Consider the following 21,081-nt stretch of genomic DNA (forward strand, 5'->3'; position numbering starts at 1 on the left):
TGTACTCTATGGAACAATGTTTACTTCGAATTTTAATTACAGGAAATAATTTTCACCCGTGTTTAAACGTGACCGGTGTTCTCCCTGAAATACACGCACAGAGGCCTTAATCGATGAAGTCATTTGAAACAAGCAAACGGGTACGCGCCACATCGCACAACTTTCGCCCACTAATACCCTCAAACATTCAACAAAACATTAGTTAGGCCCTACAAACAGAGTTCTTTCTTTAAACCAAGATACCCTCTCTATTATGAAGTTACCGAATTGTTAAGGCTTTTTCAAGACATTTGAGTGACTCAAAGACAGACAGGAATAACCATCGACTAGTCAAACATTAATATTTATTGAGCAATTACAATATAGATAATCAGACTTCTAATCACTACAATTATTTATCTTATTGAATATATTTGCCTATACTGTTTTAAAGGTTCGTCAAATTGTTATCAGCGAAAAGGCAAACACACTGCAGTTGGTCAACAATGAAAGGTGTCGGGTCGATATGCTTATCATAGTTAACATGATTGGGTTCCCAGAGTCACACTAAAGGGAAGGTACACGTTTGGTAATTACTCAAAACAAATATTAACTTAAAACTGACTTGGTAACGAGCATTGGAGAGCTGTTGATAGTATAAACATTGTGGGAAACGACTCCCTCTGAAGTAACGTAGTTTTTGAGAAAGAGGTAATTTCGATGACCAATATTGAACCCAAATGTTCACAGGCTTGTTATTGTATGCTTATGATGGTATACTGGTCTTAATTACCAAACGTGTACAGTGCTTTTAATCTGTTGGTTCTCATGTCACACTTGGTGGTTATCATCATCATTGTAACATAAGAGATATCATGTTTAATGTTGGTTCTCTTTTTACTTATTTTCTCTTGAAAAAAAGGGTACCTGATGACTAAACATTGCCCCAAATTTACGTGGTTGAAATGTTTGAGACCAATATACCAGTGCCTCGCAACGACTATCCATGTGCTTGTAGGCATTAATCTGTTCTTGAATGGTTTTATCTTTGCAAGACTCGCTCATTGGAAGTGCATCGTGATCGAACATAAACAGTTTATGTGGCATCGAGTGGAATTAAATTTGTTTAAAGAAGTTATTTTTTTAACACAATGCCATGATGGCAAGTACATGCAGGCCTACGATGTAATTGTCTTAGCTTAGTGTCAATCAACAGCGGTCAGAGATTTGGTTAGGAGTGTACAAGAAAACACTCTGCCAGCAAGTACAACACCGGTATAGTTGTCAATGGGCTCTTAGATGAAACTAAAAACTTAATTAATTGAGCAAACAAATAAGCTGAAATTAAAACAACAGTGGTATAGTTGTCAATGGGCTCTTAGATGAAACTAAAAACTTAATTAATTGAGCAAACAAATAAGCTGAAATTAAAACAACAGTGGTATAGTTGTCAATGGGCTCTTAGATGAAACTAAAAACTTAATTAATTGAGCAAACAAATAAGCTGAAATTGACGCGCAAATGATAATGGACCCTTCCAATGAAATATGCTAATTACATTCACGCATGCGTACAGACCCTATTGGTTTGCAAACGCCTGAGTAGTGCACTAAACAGACGCACACACGCGCCTGCGTCACGCAGCCATTAGCCGTGTACAAAACACACAAAATATAGAATTAAATATTATTCTATTCTATATCTATGACAAAACATAGATATAGAATAATTCTATGGTACAAAACAGCGCGATGTTTCCTTATATTTTGCCAACCAAAATGTCAGTGCGCACGCGCTTTGTGCATTTTACATATTTCATGGGAAGGGTCTATACGCCTTTCTTAATATTTATGCATGAGGTACGTCATAATGCTAATCCAAAACGAGGCGATGGGCGCACCCACTGCAAGTGATGGGGGACGTGCGCCCATAGCCTCATTTTGGGTAAGAATTTTGACGTCATGCATAAATATTAAGAGAGGCGTATTTAGTTGTGAGTATCCGTTAGTATTTCCCATTTCACAACGATCACAGACAGTGTATTTTATATAAAAAGAGTTGCACTGGATTTGTACTAATTTGTTCGTTATAATGTTAATTCAATTTTGTCTAGGCTCAAAGATTATAAAATAGTGTTGCCCTAAATAAGGACCATTCCGTTGTGTTTCATGGGTTTCGCATATCAAAGACTGTTCCCCGTAAAGCTAGAACAATTTAAATCTAAACTTAAAAACCAATATTTTTAATCGCGTAGAGACTTTTTTAATACTATGCGCTTTACAAGAACTGCTTATTATTATCCATGTGTCCGTTAAGTATGGACACTCCATCGGATTGACAAGGCCAGGTTGTCCTTCTAAATGTGCGTCACGTGCAGTTTGAATTCTCCATCTATGTTTTTCCAGATGCTAAGATAGCTGTGAAATGAAAATGAAGAATAATTATTGGTGGTGGTGGGAGGGGGGGGGGGGCGGGGGTTAGTTGGCATCCGTTCAGTTCCATCTGTGAAACCACGTGTGTGTTAAGTTTAGTAGAACATTAATTTATAAAGATTCTCGTTATTTTAATCGCTAGCTTCGACCCACGCATCTTTAGAGAATTTTGGCGTGAATCTGTCAGGCTGCAAGTGGCAACTGCACTACTAAGAAACATTTTTTTGTTTACATCCCCTATGGGATGGGCGGCGCCTGAAATAAGATAATTATTTTCAAGAAACCCTTTAAAAAGGAGTGTAAAAGTTCAAAAGGATGATATAAAGTCAGTGATTCCTATTCGTACTGCAACGGTACAACAACGGATGAAAAGCAGCTGTAATGCTCACTATTGTTTTTTGAGCGGTTCGAATCGTCGAGGCGACACAATAATCAGCACTTCTCCCAATAAAGTTTTATGCTGTATAGGCCTACACCCGGAAGTTAGTTTGTCTGATATTCATGCTAGCTTTACGTACATGCTCGAAACGTTGAAACATGTTTGTGTTAGGCGTCTTCGAGACTGTGTTTCTGACATTTTGTCATAGTCTTCGTATGAGATTTTTTTTAATTATAAAGTACTGGTGGTACATTTTATAAAATGGGGTCAACTCGAAGCCCAAAGTGGAAGGGATTTTGGAAAAAAAACGACATGATGACGTACTAGCCGGAAGCTAACTCTGCCCCATCCGCTCCAATGGTTAAATAATGTCCTCTCTCATACACCGTGCCATCAGGGCCTGGTGGTCCGACTTCATCAGTTATGCGCTTGTAGGTTGCACCTCCTGCTCGCGCCTGACCCAGCAACCTGGGGACATCTGTATAATTCATAGAAGATATACACGAGATTCAACGAGCTTTTACTAGTCTATATTTTAAAATTAATTTCTTTATTTAGAATCTACACTTAAGTGTACGAAACATAATCTACAGTTGAGTGTAGTTCAACTGGAAAGTTACTGTCTTTTCCAAACTTAAAGATAGCATGAAGTGCAAAACATAGCTTAAAAAAGTATGCTTTCTTTCAAGTAACAAAAACATTTTCCAGTTGAAAAAAAAACACTTCAGTATCCCAATTTATTGCTAGCTGAGCAAACTGACGTTGTACTCGATAATGATGCAAGCACTAAAGTATACAAATATTTATTGCAAAATAGTTATAAAAATGTTCTATTCACGAATCTACACTTTCTCGTCCATTCTCCTTAACGGAAATCAAAACAAGGATCATTAACGCACTCTGTTATTTTGAATTGATCCCTTCAGTGTTGCGAACTACCAACAATAGTTATAATTAGTTATGTTGTTTGAATTTACCCACCCCATGCCAAGGTCTTGTAACCAAGACTAGCCCCCCGAAATTGTTTAATTACATAACTGAAAAAAAAACAAAAAACTCATCAGTAGTGTCCATTACCATCTTTTCCGTAGAGTTTATGATCTGATCCCCCTACCCAAATTGTACAATCCTTAGTGAAGAGATTCTTGAGTCCTGTCATATCATCGGCGTCATAACGCTTCATAAATTCATTATTCTGCCTCTGAATCGTCGCCTTCAAATCTTGATCTATATATAAAAAAAAGAAAAAAAGTGGCGTCTTATAATAACAAAATTATAGCCTCAAATTCGTCACCCAGTGACGCTCATCCGGCGCTCCAACTAAATCCATCAGATTTTCACAGGTTTGTTATTTTATGCATATGTTGAGATACACCAAGTGAGAAGACCGATCTTTGACAATTACCAATAGTGTCCACTGCCTTTAAAAGAAGGACCGTTTTAACAACAAAAGCCTGGATTAAAGCTTTCAAACATTCTGAAATGTAGGGTTATACTCTTTCTCAGTGTGGAATATCAGCGTGGTGGAATTTCCTGTTTGAAACCTTCTCTTTGACAACGCAAAACATTAATAAACGCCATACACTGCCCATGTTGCCCCTGGTCTTTGAGTTGGTGCCCCTTCCAAAAAAAGTGTTCCATAGACTTTCCAATGGAAGTGCCCTTTGCAAATCGTAAATACCATTGCCCTTTGAAATATGAAAATCCAGTATACAATTGTTGCGCGCTGTAATGTGGTCCATGACGTTTTGAACACCCGAGGGGGTGGGGGGGGAGGGGTGAATGTTTGCCTATTCTTTTGAATATTTTATCTGTGCATAGATTCCGGTCTGTTGAATATAATTAGTTGTTATTATCCCTTGAGACGTGGTAATTGGTTGGATTTATTATCCCTCGAGACGTGGTGGAATTTCCTGTTTTGTACACCCGAGGGGGAAATGTATGGATATTCTTTTGAATATTTGATCTGTGCATAGATTCCGGTCCGTTGAATATAAGTGGTTGGTTTTGGCGACAATAAAATGGTATCCTTTTGATCACCATTAGCGCATAGTGTAATGTATTACTTCAACGGCTGATGGTTTCACTTTTGGTATTGTCACTATCAAACTCGGTTCCATTGTGTGCTGTCTGCTACCTTCCATACAAAATTTTCTTGTGAATGTTTTATTTGTGTAAAGACTTATAGTTTGATGAATAGTTATGGCGAAAACAAACTTTTATCCTTTTGAACTGAATGCATGATTTAATATCTCATTCTTGAGACTCGGTGGAATTTCCTGTTTTGTACAGCCGAGGGGGGAATATATGGATAGATTCCGGTCCGTTGAGTGTTTGGTTTTGGCGGCAATAAAATGGTATCCTTTTGATAACCATCAGCGCATAGTATAACCATGGAGGTAGAATCAGTTCAACGGCTGCACTTTTGGTATTGTCACTATCAAACTCGGTTCCATTGTGTGCTGTCTGCTACCTTCCATTAATTTTCTTGTGAATGTTTTATTTGTGTAAAGACTTATAGTTTGATGAATAGTTATGCCGAAAACCAACTTTTATCCTTTTGAACTGAATGCATGATTTATTATCTCTTTCTTATCACGTAGCTATGTTCAAAACGTGAGGCCAGTAACAATATTTTACACGTACTTTATGCAGTTTGCTAACAGCCATTAACCTTTTTAAACAAAATCAGTAAATTAATAAGTTTGCTTGTTACATAAAATGAAATTGAAGAAGATGCCTGAATTGACTTATACAATCAGAGTTGGACGAGGTGCGGATAGTGTGTATAAAGTCAACTTCTCATTTCTGTCTGTCGACTTGGTGAGATAAATTTTGTCAGTATCAGTCGACCCAAGTGGATTTGTTGAGATACGTATTAGGCCTATGTCAGTAAGTTGACTTATCATTTTATCTAAGTCGACTTGTTGAGATGAATGATGCCAGTAAGTTGATTTATCATTTATCTAAGTCGACTCAGCAAGATAAATATGTCGGTAAGTTACATTATTCCACTAAATTAAATAAGTCATCTTGATGCGATACATTATGTCGGTAACTCGATATGTGAGATGGCACTCCTGGAGCTCCGTACCTATTAAAATCTACGCCCGATTGGGAAACCACTAAAAAATAATTAAAAGCTGGCTGACTCGTAGCCCTTGCGGCTTTACACTTACGTATACTACAGTGACGTCCTGGATAACAGGGTTTATAACTGACATACAGATCCTTGTCATTTGATTGGTGGAACTTTATTCACGTGACATTCACTAACTCCTATCCGCACCGGCGATCAAAAAGACCTATTCGCCCATGGGGAATAGCATTTCCCATTCAACAGTTAGGATCATCCTTTCCCAATGTTTTTGAGCAGTACAGCGCCGCCGCGCCGCTGCTAAAACAAAGGAGCACCTGTGCAAAAGGTTGTGATCCGATTTGTGCGTTGTTGCCGCTACGCGGCCGCTATATGATTTTTGGTTGTAAGAAATTTTTGTGTGATTTTTCATAATGTTATACTTTTAAAATACATTAAAATGACAAGGATCTATAATATGTCAGTTACATAAAACAAATATTGAGTGGGTTTAATTCGTGGAATGGAAGGAATATTATCGCTCGGTAAAATTTGGCCTGTTCCAATGGAACAGTCCAAATTTTACCTTGCGATAATATTTCTCCCATTCCACTCTGAGCCACTCAATATTTGTATACCATTTCTTGGGAGAAAACTTTTCAAAGCTTCATAACTCAAATCTTACCCGTGCAAGAAACCACTAATTTCAACAGATTTCTCCGGTGGGTTTTGGTCGTCATATAATTATTCTTCACAATTCCGTCATTTTCATGAAAGAATGCAGCTCCCAACGTTAAGAAGTTCCCATTTTTGTTCGTATTCTCAGTCTGCCGTGTGTACGCAAGACGCAAGACGCACGACGCGCTAATCTTGCGTTGCGTTTGCGTGTTAAAGCTGTGCATGCAGGCAAGATACGGTGACCCATGAATTCATGCGTCTTGCACCTTGCGTCTTCTTGCACGCGAATGTATACGCGTACGCGCACGGAGAGCAGACAACACTCTGTGCGAAAACGATCAAAACGGGAATTTTTTAACGTATGGAGCTGCATTATTTCACGAAAATTACGGATTTGTGAAAAATATATGACTACCAAATCCCACCGCAGATAAATGTATGCCGCCATGGAACGTGAATTTGTTGAAATTAGTGGCTTGTTGCGGGTAAGATTTGAGTTATGAAGCTTTGAAAACTTCCGCCCCAGAAACGGGCCTTAATAGTTAGGACTGTGTATCTGTGTACAGACTAGCTGATTCGCGGACGCACGATGGTCGCGAAGGCATTTTTGTTTAATACGTTAATAAGCAGTTTAAAGAGGAAGCCGACGCCTAAACGACCAATAAAAAGGTTTTTCACGCCGCGCGACCAAAACAAGCTTCTGCGTAAGTTTCGTGATCGGAGCATAGATATAGAATAGAATAACTAGATCGGCCGCGCGTACATACGCGGGTTCTGGCATGGGGGCTGCCATTTCCTATCTCCCGTGTACATTTTCTGTGCGTTGCCGTCAGCACGTGACTTTTTGCCGTCAGCACGTGACATTTAGCGCGTCAAAGGCCTATCTCTCGTGTTCATTTTTGCGCGTCGCCTTTCGAACGTAAAATTTTTACCGCGTCCATGGCGAACAATTTTATTTTCTACACAGGTAATGGCGCGTATGTACGCGCGGCCGATCTAGTTATTTAATTCTATATCTATGGATCGGAGATGGGCACAAATTCTTAGTTTTTAAAAATCATCACCGGTTCCTAGAGTCATTGGAGGGCCAAAGAGTGTGTTCCTCTTTTTGGAGGTAAGCAGGAGGGTGATCCAACATTGCTGTCAGATTTTGCAAACATAATTGATTTATAAGCAAGCTGTCTACAGCGCCGCTTAAAAGAAAGGCGAACCCCCCCCCCCCCAAAAAAAAAAAAAAAAAAAGAAGAAGAAAGAAATTCCGTTGGTTAGGGATTCCTCTTGTTTCAAGAATATTGTCTGATTAAACAGCCACTCGGTGTAAACCAATTCTGTAAACCATTTGGCCATTTATAAAAAAGGGAATGTTATCGCAATGAAAGACTAGGGCTTTTACTACATGAACATAATGTGTGTTAGTCACCCACAGTTTTCTAAGTATAGCCTAAAATTTCGTAACTGTTCTCTTTCTTTTTACCACAGGTGGTAAACAAACGGAAAACACTCTTCAAAATCTCTATTTTGGATGAATATTCCAACAACTATCCATGGGGCTGCACAATTTTATTTTGTCCAATTTTCTTTATGAATAATTTGTAAAGCATTTCCCTGCCCTTGTTTCCTCCTCCACATTCCATCTTTAGTTAACAATAAGTAGAAGTTAATTTTTCGTGGTTACCTTTTAATTAATTACCACTACCCGTTTCATTTTCAACACGGTCTTATATTTTCAAAAGAATTTTATTTTCATATTTTTGTTTTATTCAACAGATCAATGGCATGTGAGGTGAGACAACTTCTCTGAGCTGTTTTTCTCCTTTATTCATCAGCAAGGAAGAGACACTACACAAAGCTAATTCATCATTTTTTTTTTTTTAACAAAGTAAAATTTTAATGTTTCAAATCAAAGTACATCTTTCAAAATAGGATCCCCTCAGTTCATTACCGTAAAAGTGCTACCCAATTTGGACCAGCGTTCAATTACTGTAAAGCATTTTTAAATGGAAAGATTATGCTCAAATTCCCCTGTGAATCCATGTAGTTTGTAGTAAAATTTAAGTTCAAGTAAAAACATTACTTGGTAAAGTTTTAATGATTTGGGCTTGAACAAAGCAAAAATGACCTGAGTGGGACTTGAACCTCCGTACCGGCTCTCTACCAACTGAGCTATCTAGGCCTATGTTGGTGGTCTATTTTGTTTGGGTGCCAGTCAGAATTTTTGCCTAACAATATTTTAATTTATGTGCATGGTGTTTCTTTATATTCTAAAATTGCAACTTTAAATTTAAAGTTTAAAGTTTATTTGACTCAGAATTCACACATTAAAAATTATCACAATTAAATTAAAAATATTGCAACTGACTGTTGATATTGTAATGATTTTTAAGAAAATGCTGTTTGTACGTGAATTATGAATAATAAAAATAACAAAACACCGAAAATAAAATAAAACGATTGGTAACCTTTAATTTAGCCTGGTGTATGAGCAATTGTTTGGGTTTTTTAGGGGTGGGGGAGGTGGGGGTGATCTGTTAATAACATGTGTACAGCAAATTAATAGTGCATCCAAACAGCAGCGTTAAGATTTCTCTAATTTGCCCTTGGGTACGAACTTACAGTGATAAACTAGAGATTGAGAGTTTGTGAACAAACTCAAGGTGTTCGGTTTCCGGGAGTAAAAGCCTGGATTAAAAAACAAATATTACACCTTGCTTTGTTCTCAAGATTTGTAATAAATGATTCAAATTACAAAAACTGTCAAAACCACATGATTACGTCATCTAGTAAAAGTGTATGTTTGGTGACGTCATCGGTAATATTTGTTTTAAACCAGACCTTTGCCAGACTTGTATGGTGTGATGGTAAAGCATCAAAGGATGTTTATTTCGACCTAAATGACAATAAACCACGCCCTTTCAAATCATTTCACAGTCACTTCCCGTTTAAACAGGTCAAAAGGTCAACGAAAGTTCACCAACATATCCATTTCTGTCAAGTACGTAAAGCCCTTTCATATGATGTACAGATTGTCAAAATAGCTTATGTAGTTTAGGAAATATGAACTTAGGAAATATTGACTGACGACTGAAGAAAAGACTGTAAGGGGCATGTATGTTTTAACCGCCTTGAACGAAGACTATTCTTCATGAAGCTTTTTCGCGCTCTATTGATAATATTTTTAAAAAGAAGTAAAAAAAGAAAACGTGGATCAAAAATAATGATTTTTTGAAATAATAATTTGAATTTTTATTACTCAAGAATGGATGACGTCATCATGACCTAACTAACACATTATTCCACTCCTAATCCATATCTAACTATGTGCGAAGTTTCAAGTTCATACGAGTTTGGGAAGTGTGCTTTTGTTCGAGGACAAGGGACGAAGAGAAGAAGAAGATGAAAATCTGGATTGTTTTATTGATTTGTTTGTACTAAAGTTTTGTTTAATCCGGCAGTTTATTTTAGCAAGACCACTCCTAATTGCTTGGGCCTTATGCTTTAACCATTCTGTTTTCTTTGAATGTTTTGTATTGTAACATCCATGTCTGTGCATGGAGGTAGAAATAGATTAGTTTACGTAACGTCCTTTCCTACTAGAGAAAGTTTGAAAGGGCTTATGTTATTTCAGAGATTTTTTTTCTTCAAAATATTTAACTAAAAATAACTTGGATAGTTGTTTTAACAAATAATCAAAACAATTGATGATTATGCTAAGTTCAAGAAGTAATAGATATCGTAATACTGACGTGAATTCCGTGGGCCCAAAACGCCCTTCACCCGGGGGGAGTGGTCGATCGATGTAACGTCTCTATTCTTCTCGGTGTTTAACCAAAACATGACCAATGTTCGTCGTTTTGTACTGTTGTTTTCTCACATAATTAAAAGTCCCATGAATCACTGAAGTAGGTGGCCATCTCAGCGAAACTTCGTCTTCAATTACACATTGACCACTAAGCCATCAGAAGGGTAACATTTGAACAATTTGACGCTGAAGATTGAAATGAAATCGTTTTCGCAGCGTTCTGCATAGCTATATAGCTCTATGCATATCACGCTATGGCACAGAGTACAACAAACTTGGCAGCATGCCACCAAATAAATTATGCCTAGTACACTACACGTGCACGCCACAAGTGTTACGCACAATCAATGGGGAAATTTCGTAGTTCTTTATACAAGAAATTGTGAACTTTCAAACTCAATTTTGAACCAGAAGACGAGCTCAAAATGGGATCACGTCTGCGAGGCATTTACGAAGTTTTTAACGAACTTTCCGATGATGTGTCGATTGTAACAACCCATCATGTAGATCAAAAGTTATGATTTTTTGAAATAATAAACTTTGAAAATTCATAACTCAAGAATTGATGACGTCATCGTGACATAACTCAAACGGTTTCTTCTCCTTATACATATCTAACTATGTGTGAAGTTTCAACTTTATATGTGCTTGGGAAGTGTGATTTTTTTAGCGGACAATCGCTGCTAATAAGCAGAATGGATGATCACTGGAGCGTGCTCTGCTGCACCGCTAATACACTACACGTTGTGTGTATGGCTACGTGCAATGTTTATGCACATACCAATGGGGATTTACGTTGTTCTTTAGACGTGAATTTTGAAATTTTCAACCTCTCTTTTGAGCCGGAAGACAACATCAAAATGGGGTCATGTCTGTGGAGCGTTTACGGAGTTTTCAATGACAATTCCGATGATGTTTCGATTGTAAGAATTCCTCATGTAGATCAAAAGTTATGATTTTTTGAATTAATAAACTTTGAATATTCATAACTCAAGAATTTATGACGTCATCATGACGTAACTCACACGGTTTCTTCTCCTAATAAATCGCTAACTATGTGTGAAGTTTCAAGTTCATACGATGTTTGGAAAGATGTTTTTGTAGGGGGACAAGGGACGTACAGAAGAAGAAGAAGAAGAAGAAGAAGTATCAATAAAAAAAAAAAACCGAACAAAAATAAGAGGTGTTCCGGGCTGTTGGCCCGAACACCTAAAAACATGAAAAGTGTTTGAAATTAACAAAAGTAATGTTTAAACCAAAAATCATAACCCTGCATAAATAATTACATGAGAAATCACGGCCGCAATCTAGCGGTTGTTGACTGCGTTTGCCTATTACTGCTGTACAAATCGCCGTCATATTGAAAGTTTTGATCGCAACTCGCGAGCGGGGCGCGGGGGCATGTTCGCGCATGTGCATGTCTCGAACTATTATGCAGTTTTCGCGTCTTTTTCCCCTAATTCACCTAAGACAAGCACCTTTTCAAGATGATTCGGTTTCTATTTAGTTGCAAATATTTGTGGCCAGTGATCTACAGTAGTATATCATAATATGGGGGGCGAAAAGTGGCCATCTGCTTTTCTGTTAGCAGAAAAGCAGATTTTATGGGTTTTAATATGAATTGTTCTCCTTTTCTACATAAGCAGATTGAACGGTTTGCGAAAATGCATTTTCTACTTTTCTAATTTTCTGTTACCAAAAAGCAGGTTTTTCTTTATCTCCTTATGCTGGCGGACGAAAAGTGGCCGTTTGCTTTTCTGCTACCAGGAAAGTAGAAAAGCAGATTTAACGTTTCGTGAAAATGCAATTTTTTGTTTCTCTGCTTTTCTGCCAACTGAAAAGCACATTTTACACTGGCGGCCGAGAAGTGGCCATCCTCTTTTCTCCTTTCGGATACCGGAAAATAATATTTTACCTAGGTGGCCGAAAAGTGGTCATCAATGCGTTTTTGCGTTTAAAGGACCACCCGTGAACGTGAACCATAACACGTGCACACTGATGTACTGCACGAGCGCAGAAAATGTGTTTTGTGTTGGGGAACCAATCGCATAAGCCTACATTGCACGTCAGTCAGTTGGTACTGGAAGAATTTTTGTGAAGACCTCGCAGGCTGCGCGGCATCTCAAAGGAAACACCCCCGTGAAGGTTTCGCGGCTAAATCCAATAAGATTCTCTCATTACAAAAAACACGTCGGTCAGTTTCCCTTGTGGACACATTTGGATGTGTTCAATAAACCAAAACCTTCATGGGCTGTCCTAGTAAAACAAGCAAAAAAGCGAATGGTCACTTTTCGTCCGCCAGCATATGGAAATAAAGTAAAACCTGCTTTTCTGGTAACATACAAAATAATAGAAAAGAAGAAAATGCATTTTCACAAAAAGTTCAATCTGCTTTTCAGGTAGCGGAAAAGTAGAAAAGAAGAAAAACTCATATAAAAAAACCCGTAAAATCTGCTTTTCTGCTATTCTGATAACAGAAAAGCAAATGGCCACTTTTCGTCCGCCGTAACTTACACTCCATTTATTTTGAAGTGAATACTTACTGGCCATGGTGTTGAAGGTGGTTTCTTACAAAGAGCTGTGTGGAGAGTTCTTGCTGTAAGCTGTGGCACGGGTTTGCTGCAATGTGACTTTACGATGTGACGTTACACTGGGAAGTAACACAAGTAGTGAATTTAGCGAAAACGCATGGGTTTTAAAGGCTGCCAGGATTGTGCGCGGTCCGAGGTTGGTACCAGTGAGCACTGGCACGCCCTTTTCGAATCAACGGCTTTGGCTCCATATTCGGCTTAGGCTAGCTTGGCCCCGTGGTTGTTTTGACAATTGCGTGTGCTTTGCGTATGGGCTTCTCAGGGCTTCAGACGAGAAGACGGGGCCTGAAGCCTAAATCCGAAGTCAATTGAAACAAGCAAATGGGTACGTGCCACGTCACACAACTCGCACCCAAAACATATTTTTTACATAGGTCAAGTTTGCCCCGAGGATCAAAAGTGTTATTCAATTGAATTCAATTCAATACATTTATTTCCACAAAACATTTCCACAATATTATAGAACTACATTGTAATACATACATTGCTTGGTACGATACATTATTGTGTGCGAGTTGTGCGACGTGGCAGGTACCTATTTGCTTGTTTTTGTGCCACGTCACACAACTCGCACCCAAAACATATTTTTTACATAGGTCAAGTTTGCCCCGAGGATCAAAAGTGTTATTCAATTGAATTCAATTCAATACATTTATTTCCACAAAACATTTCCACAATATTATAGAACTACATTTTAATACATACATTGCTTGGTACGATACATTATTGTGTGCGAGTTGTGCGACGTGGCAGGTACCTATTTGCTTGTTTGTGCCACGTCGCACAACTCGCACCCAATCATACGTTGGTCCTTTAGAGTGGCATTATTAACAACATACACAAAAGTAACAAATAAATTTAACAAAACAACGAAGACAAACCGATATTTAAACTTGACATCAGGTCAGGTTACTTGAAAATTTTAGAATTTGTGCCAATTTCCGATCCGAAACTTACCCAGAAGCTTGTTTTGGTGGCGCGGCGAGAAAAGCCTTTTAGTTGGTCGTTTTAGGCGTCGGCTTCCCACTGCTTAAATTTCACGCGTTAACCAAACGCCCCTCGCGACCATCGTGCGTCCGCGACTTAGCCGGCTTTTAGTAGTTTCACAATCGGGCATAGGCTTTTAATAGGGGTTTCACAAAATTAAAGATCAAATGAACATCCTTGTCCCAGAGTTTTACTTTTGTCAATACAACGAAAACCGATTAATAATGTGTATTTGTGGTAAAAGCTTAAACTAATTTAAAGACACTGAACATTATTGGTAATTGTCAAAGACCAGTCTTCTCTCTTGGTGTATCTCAACATATGCATAACATAACAAACCTGTAAAAATTTGAGTTCAATTGGTCGTCAAAGTTGCGAGATAATAATGAAAGAAAAACCCCCTTACCACGTCACGAAGTTGTACGTTTTCTATAATGCTTATAATTTCGAAACCTCAAATTCTAATTCTGAGGTTTCGAAATCAAATTCGTGGAAAAAAAACTTCTTTCTCGAAAACTACGTTACTTGCAGGGGGAGCCGTTTCTCACAATGTTTTATACTATACTATCAATAGCTCCCCATTACCCGTTAGGCCTACAAAGTAAGGTTTTATGCTAAAAAGGTTTTATGCTCAAAATTGTGCTACCGCACCATCGACACTGATTCATTCACCAATGATCTGACCCGGTCTTTTCAGCTGTTTCCATATTATGACAGTTGTCCCAGTGATCAACTTTTTTTTTATGATAACGCAGTACTCATTCAGTGTTCTTGATGTCCATTGCCCCGTCAAGATAAGGACACGCAGGTTTAAACAACAACCAATGACATTCACCTTGCAAGACGCAACCGCAGAAAACTCGAAAGAAAATGGCGTAAAACTAGACATCCCGATGACAACCAGGCGTATGTGAATCAGATCAACTCACTTACCAAGCTCATACGTCATGAAAAGTCGAAGTACATCTAGGCTCAACCTTCATCTGCCGACACGAAAGCCGCGGTGTTTCAAACTATCAACTCATGGTAAAACAAAGGGGCTCCTCCCCTTCCATCTGGCCAACCCTTGAAATCATTGAGCAACCGGTTTGCAACTTCCTTAAAGCCATTGGACCCTTTCGGTAAACAGTATTGTCCAAGGCTCATACTTCGTGTATCACAACTTCTATATCAAATAACAAACCTGTGAAAATTTGGGCTTAATCGGTCATCGGAGTCGGGAGAAAATAACGGGAAAACCCACCCTTGTATCCGCGCGTTTCGCCGTGTCATGATATGTGTTTAAAATAAATCCTTAATTCTCGTTAACGAGAATTGATATTGTTTTACTGTTTTCTCAAAAAGTAAAGCATTTTATGGAATATCATTTCAAGAGAAGTATTTCACCACTACCTTCTGTAAACCCTGTAAGTTATTTGTAAATCTGTGAACTTCTGTACCGAAAGGGTCCAATGGCTTTAAAAGACAAAGATGTCAAAATAAGATCTAACATCAAGTGTTCGCTCACCCACACCCCTGAACCCGTTTTACTCCAGCATGCTAATTGCCCAGTACAAGTACCTCAACTCTCTGACTTCACCCTTGCTGATACGGACGAGGTCCTCAGACTCAGCAAATCACCGAGCAAGTCCTGGACCCTCTCCCAACATAGATGCTGAAGATGATTACTGGGACTCTCCTCTCTGCTGTGGTTTCCATCGTTAACAGCTCGCTTGCCACAGGTTCCTTCCCATCAAGCCTCAAGGAAGCCATAGTTTCTCCAATTTTAAAGAAACCCTGGCTGGACATGAACAATCTCAAGAACTATAGACCGATTTCTAAATTGACATTTATATCGAAACTCATTAAAAATGTTGCTTTAAGTTTAATCAGAGGTCAATGGAAACAAGGAAACGGGTACGTGCCACGTCGCACAACTCGAAACCCAATGATACTTTTGATAGGCCAAGTATGCCCCGAGGATCAAAAGCATTATTCAATTCAATACAATTCAATTCAATTCATTTTTTCCACATAACATTTCCACCGAGATCGAACCACATTGTAATACATACATTGCTTGGTGCGGTACATTATTGTGTGCGGGTTGTGCGACGTGGCAGGTACATATTTGCTTGTTTATGCCACGTCGCACAACTCGCACCTAATCATACTTTGGTCCTTTAGAGTGGCATTGTTAACAACATACACAAAAGTATACAAATAAATTAACAAAATGACGAAGAAAAACCGATATATGTCAAAGGCCAGTCTTCTCACCTGGTATATCTCAACATATGCATAAAATAACAAACCTGTGAAAATCTGAGCTCAATTCGTCGCGTTTTTCTCATAGTGACGAATCAGGAAAAAGTGCATTCTGAGTTAATCCACTTTGAAGTTTGGACGTATATTCATCCGTTGCTTTCATATCTTTGTATCATACATTATCATTTGCAAAATGGAAGGTATGTTTCTAAGAATGAACAGAAGGTATTTGTTTATTTCATTTAAAATGAAACGATCTAAAACTAGACATTAGGTGTTTATGAACAAACACAAAGCTGTTCCGTGTTCTTTTGCTTTGATTATGTGTTAACATTACCAAGGAGTCTATAACTGAAAAAAGTTTGAAAAATACTGTACAGTGTCTTGAGTTACGGTGCCACTTTATGGGGTCACGGTAACCTAAGGCTAATCTCTAACGCCCAAGGAGTCTGTATCTGAAAAAAGTTAGAAAATCGGTTGTGTAGTTCTTGAGATATGGTGCCACTTCTGGTTGACCCGGAAGTAGAGGTCAACTTGGGGTCATGGATTTTCAAAGTTTATTTTTAATGCCTTAGGAGGATAAAAATGAACAAACAGGATTGAAAATCGGTTGTATGGTCCCATTTCCGGTTCACCCGGACGTAGAGGCCAACATGGGGTCGCGAGTTTTCACAGTCAATATTAATGTCAAGGAGTCTGTACGTGAAAACAAATTGAAAATCGGTTGAGTAGTTCTTGAGATATGGTCCCACTTCCGGTTGACTCGGAAGTAGAGGTCAAATTGAGGTCACGGTTTTCCAAATTTGTCTCCTATCCCCAAGGAGTCTTATAACTACAAACAGTCGACATTCTTAAAGAAGAATGTCGTCTTCCTGTGATAATTTATCTCGGAATGTCGACATCCTAAAAGTAGGATGTCGTCTTCCTGTGATAATTTATCTCGGGATGTCGACATCCTAAAAGTAGGAGGTCGTCTTGCTGTGATAATTTATCTCGGGATGTCGACATCCTAAAAGTAGGATGTCGTCTTGCTGTGATAATTTATCTCGGTATGTCGACATCCTAAACGTCAGTTGTCATCTTCCTGTGATAATTTATCTTGGGAAGTCGACATTTTAAAACAAGAATGTCGTCTTCCTGTGATAATTTATCTCGGAATGTCGATATCCCAAAAGTAGGATGTCGTCTTGCTGTGATAATTTATCTCGGGAAGTCGACATCCTAAAATTAGGATGTCGTCTTGCTGTGATAATTTATCTCGGAATGTCGATATCCCAAAAGTAGGATGTCGTCTTGCTGTGATAATTTATCTCGGGAAGTCGACATCCTAAAATTAGGATGTCGTCTTCCTGTGATAATTTATCTCGGGAAGTCGACATCCCGAAAGTAGGATTTCTTTTGTTGAAAGGATTTTACTTGTATACGTTTTGTTAACTAGTATTACATTTCCAACAATATTTCTAATATTCATGGTCATAAACTACGTTAAACTAAAATAATGGACGAAACAAAATGTCCCACGTAAAACTCCATAAGGTTTGGAACATAATGGTCCCGCAAGTTCAAATACGCGCGAGACTTGCTTAGTCTACACAGAAGGTAATAAATAATTTATTACAAGCAAATGCAATCGTACAATAATAGAAAACAAAAACTAAAAATCAATGCAAAACACATGTAGGGAATGGAGGGGCACATAAAAAGCAAACCTTAACGAGTACGGACCCCCTTTTTTCTAACGAAGAAAGCAATGTAAGCAATTCTATTTAGTGGGTGTAATCTTATGTAGCGGCAAAACAATTCAAAATTACAGGAAGAACAAACAAAAAAACAGTTAGCGTAAAATAAAACTTAACCATATATTTAAATGAAACAGATAAACAAAATACCCAAAATAAATACTAGAGAAATTGGGCCCCACAACTCTTGCTGGGAAAAAAACCATGTCAAAATATACCATTGTTATCCATTAGAGACGTTTTGTAGTCACTTTGGTTGGGGAGCGAGGAATCTAGCAAAAACACACGAAAATCCCATGGCTGGGACATCAGTTTATACACAAGACAAATCTATTATATGGATATTCTTTTGAATATTTTATTTTGTGCATATGGTCCGTGATTCATGGTCCGTTGAATATAAGTGGGCGGTTGTATCGACAACAGACTTTTATCCTTTTGATCACCATCAGCCCCATGTATAATAAACTTCAACGGCTGACGATTGCACTTTTGGTATTGTCATTGTTAAACTCCGGTTCCATTGTGTGCTGTCTGCCCTCCACACATAGATTTTCTTGTGAATAATAATAATAATAATTAATAATAATAATAATAATAATAATAATAATAATAATAATAATAATAATAATAATAATAATAATAATAATAATAATAATAATAATAATGAAAATTTATATAGCGCCTATCCATGTAAACATGCTCTCCTAGGCGCTGAAAGAAAACATACTAAAATCCATACAATTAAAACACCCAATAGAAAATACAATAGTAGCTGTGTATGATTCATGGTTCGCTGAATAATGTGGCAATAACAAACTTTTGTCATTTTGAATTGAATGCTTGATTTATTATCTAGAGGTAAATGCTTGAGGCCAGTAAGAGTATTGTGCACGTACACCATGTAGTTTTTTGTTGGAAACCGTTTGCTAACAGCCATTTATGTTACCCTTTGAAATAAAATCAGAAAATTTATAAGTTTGCTTGTTGCATAAAATTAAATTGAAGATGATGCCTGAATTGATTTTTACAATCAGAGTTGGACTCTTGACTGACGTGTTGGACTCCTTGAACACTCCAAGTGGTTCAATAGGTAGTGCAATTCCAATACTTATGCTGATGTTCTCATGATGTCAGCATCAACAGGAAGTTCCAACAACTTTGTCCCCTTGTACAATTAAATATGCAAATATGGGTCACATGGTTAATTAATTACGATTTTTAATTTTGGGGGGGGGGGTCGGTGGTTTGATGTTTGATCTAGTACGATTTGATTTCACAGAACTCTTAACCACCAAACTCTGCGCTTATGATCACCATTTTCCGCTTACTGTGTTTTTCAAACATCATCGTGTCATGCATTAGTCTTGGCCCAAGACGATGGCGCTTGATTCTGGATAGTGTACTACGCGCGGTTGAATCGCCAAAGCGCGCCCGCCACGGTATGATTTAGTTTCGTGGACGGCTCGAAATCCAGACTACACTGTGCAAGCTACCACCGTCTTAGCCTTGCTCAAGGCAGTCGCATTATTCGCTCCGAAAAGACGCAGCTGTAAACCCACCCGCCGTATACCCTGTGCATGGTGTGTGCGATCACACCGAATGACCCACCCGTATACACACTGTCACGTCGCACGAATACTGTTCACACAAGTCATCGCACTCGTACACCACTAACCGCATGCGGAGGCCGTAAGGCCGACAGCCTTGTCGGGTCTGTATCTTCCCGTTTTAATGTGTTGTATTGAAAAAATTCCAATAGTGGACGAAATTGGGGGGGGGGGGGCTCTAGGATATGCTAGTATGCAGCTCATGAATATGTATATCGTTCGTCAGACCTATCAGACAACACAGGATGTGAGGCAAATGAATTATTCATTTTGACGTCCAATCACGCACTTTCCTTATCCCGACCTTTGGACCCTATCATGCGTCCGTAGTGGTGGTGTGTGATACATGTCTCATCTTTCGCGGGCATTATATTACGGTAATGAGCTGACCGTGGGAACTCTTCGCTTATTATAGTAATGAGGACAGTGGCTTCAACACAGACCCTACAAGGCTGTCGGCCTGACGGCCTCCGCATGCGGATAGTGTACGGGGGCATCGTGTCGTGCGATGTTATGCACTTGTCTTGCACTTGATACTTGTATTTAGAATATTGCTATTGGTCATTTCAACTTAAATTCAGGTGGTTCCTTTGATGTTTACCCCGGGGGAGGGGAGGTGTCTGTCGGTCCCAATGCAGCAAAACTGCTGTCTGGCAGTTGATACTTGTATTAAGATTATTGCTATTGGTCATTTCAACTTGGTTTCAGGTGGTTCCTTTGATGTTTAACCCGGGGAGGGTATATGTGTCTGTCGGGCCGCGCCCAATGCAGCAAAACATTGTCTGGCGGCTGATATTGTCTTGTGTTAAGAATTGTGCATTAGGACTATTGGTAATTTCAATTTGGTTTTAGGTTGTTCCTCTGATGTTTTACCCCGGGGGTGGGGGTGTCTGGTAGGCCCAATGCAGCCAAATTATGACTCAAGGGCCATAACTTAAATAGTATATACCTTTCAGCCGCAAAGCTGGTGTCGTTATTAAATTACGGGCTTAACGTTTGAAAGAATACCACCACTCACGACGCGCGGTGTCGGCCGGGGGCGGAGCTCCAAAAGGGGGAGATTTTAGCATTTTTTAAGAGGCTGTATCTCAGAAACGATATGGAGTATGGATTTAATTTTTGGTTTGTGTTCATTTTAGCCATAGTGGAACAGTTAAACAAAGTTTCATGTAAATCTGAGGTAATTTGACAACTGGTAATTTTCAACCCATAGGTTTGTACACTAAATATTTGGGGAAGGGGGTGTCTGGCAGGCCTAATGCAGCAGAAAATTTGTCTGGCGGTTGATTTTGTTTACTTAGTATCATGGTAATGACCATTTCCACTTGGTTTCATGTGGTACCTAGAATGTTTGATTCAGCCCATTATTTTGCCTCTTTAATTGTTGGGGTCCATGCGCCACATGCAGCGGGGGGTCCCCGGCAGACATCCATATCTGATTATGTCAGGTTATCCACTAAACGTTCCCGTATAGTCAAATATTGGTACCTCGTTCCTTTAACCAAAGTGCTCTGGGCTGCCGGTCTAATTATGATCCGGCGAAATAATTCTCGTGTCATGATTT

The 21,081-nt window shown here is 38.7% G+C and overlaps 1 protein-coding gene across 2 annotated transcripts; it reads right to left on the bottom strand.

The window, feature by feature from the left end:
• Positions 1-1,943: 1,943 nt before the first annotated feature.
• On the bottom strand, positions 1,944-13,042 carry LOC139941636 (uncharacterized). 2 transcript variants are annotated; one of them, XM_071938222.1, is made up of 4 exons: positions 12,887-13,042; positions 3,868-4,017; positions 3,115-3,268; positions 1,944-2,396 (listed from the first exon to the last, which is right to left on the bottom strand). In XM_071938222.1, the coding sequence occupies exons 1-4, from the start codon at positions 12,891-12,893 to the stop codon at positions 2,336-2,338; spliced, it is 372 nt and encodes a 123-aa protein (XP_071794323.1). In that variant the 5' UTR covers positions 12,894-13,042; the 3' UTR covers positions 1,944-2,335. The 2 variants fall into 2 exon arrangements, with proteins under 2 accessions (XP_071794323.1, XP_071794322.1); XM_071938221.1 differs by lacking the exon at positions 12,887-13,042 and adding an exon at positions 6,552-6,684.
• Positions 13,043-21,081: the final 8,039 nt, after the last annotated feature.

Source organism: Asterias amurensis, chromosome 9, assembly GCF_032118995.1.
Source record: "Asterias amurensis chromosome 9, ASM3211899v1".
NCBI classification, from domain to species: Eukaryota; Metazoa; Echinodermata; class Asteroidea; order Forcipulatida; family Asteriidae; genus Asterias; species Asterias amurensis.

Excerpts from the sequence above, each read along its gene's own strand:
- LOC139941636 (XM_071938221.1), bottom strand. The coding sequence starts at position 6,606 with ATGACGACCAAAACCCACCGGAGAAATCTGTTGAAATTAGTGGTTTCT. Across the intron at positions 4,018-6,551 it reads ATTAGTGGTTTCTTGCACGG|ATCAAGATTTGAAGGCGACG; the intron begins GTAAGATTTGAG and ends TTTTATATATAG. Across the intron at positions 2,397-3,114 it reads GCAGAGTTAGCTTCCGGCTA|CTATCTTAGCATCTGGAAAA; the intron begins GTACGTCATCAT and ends TTCATTTCACAG.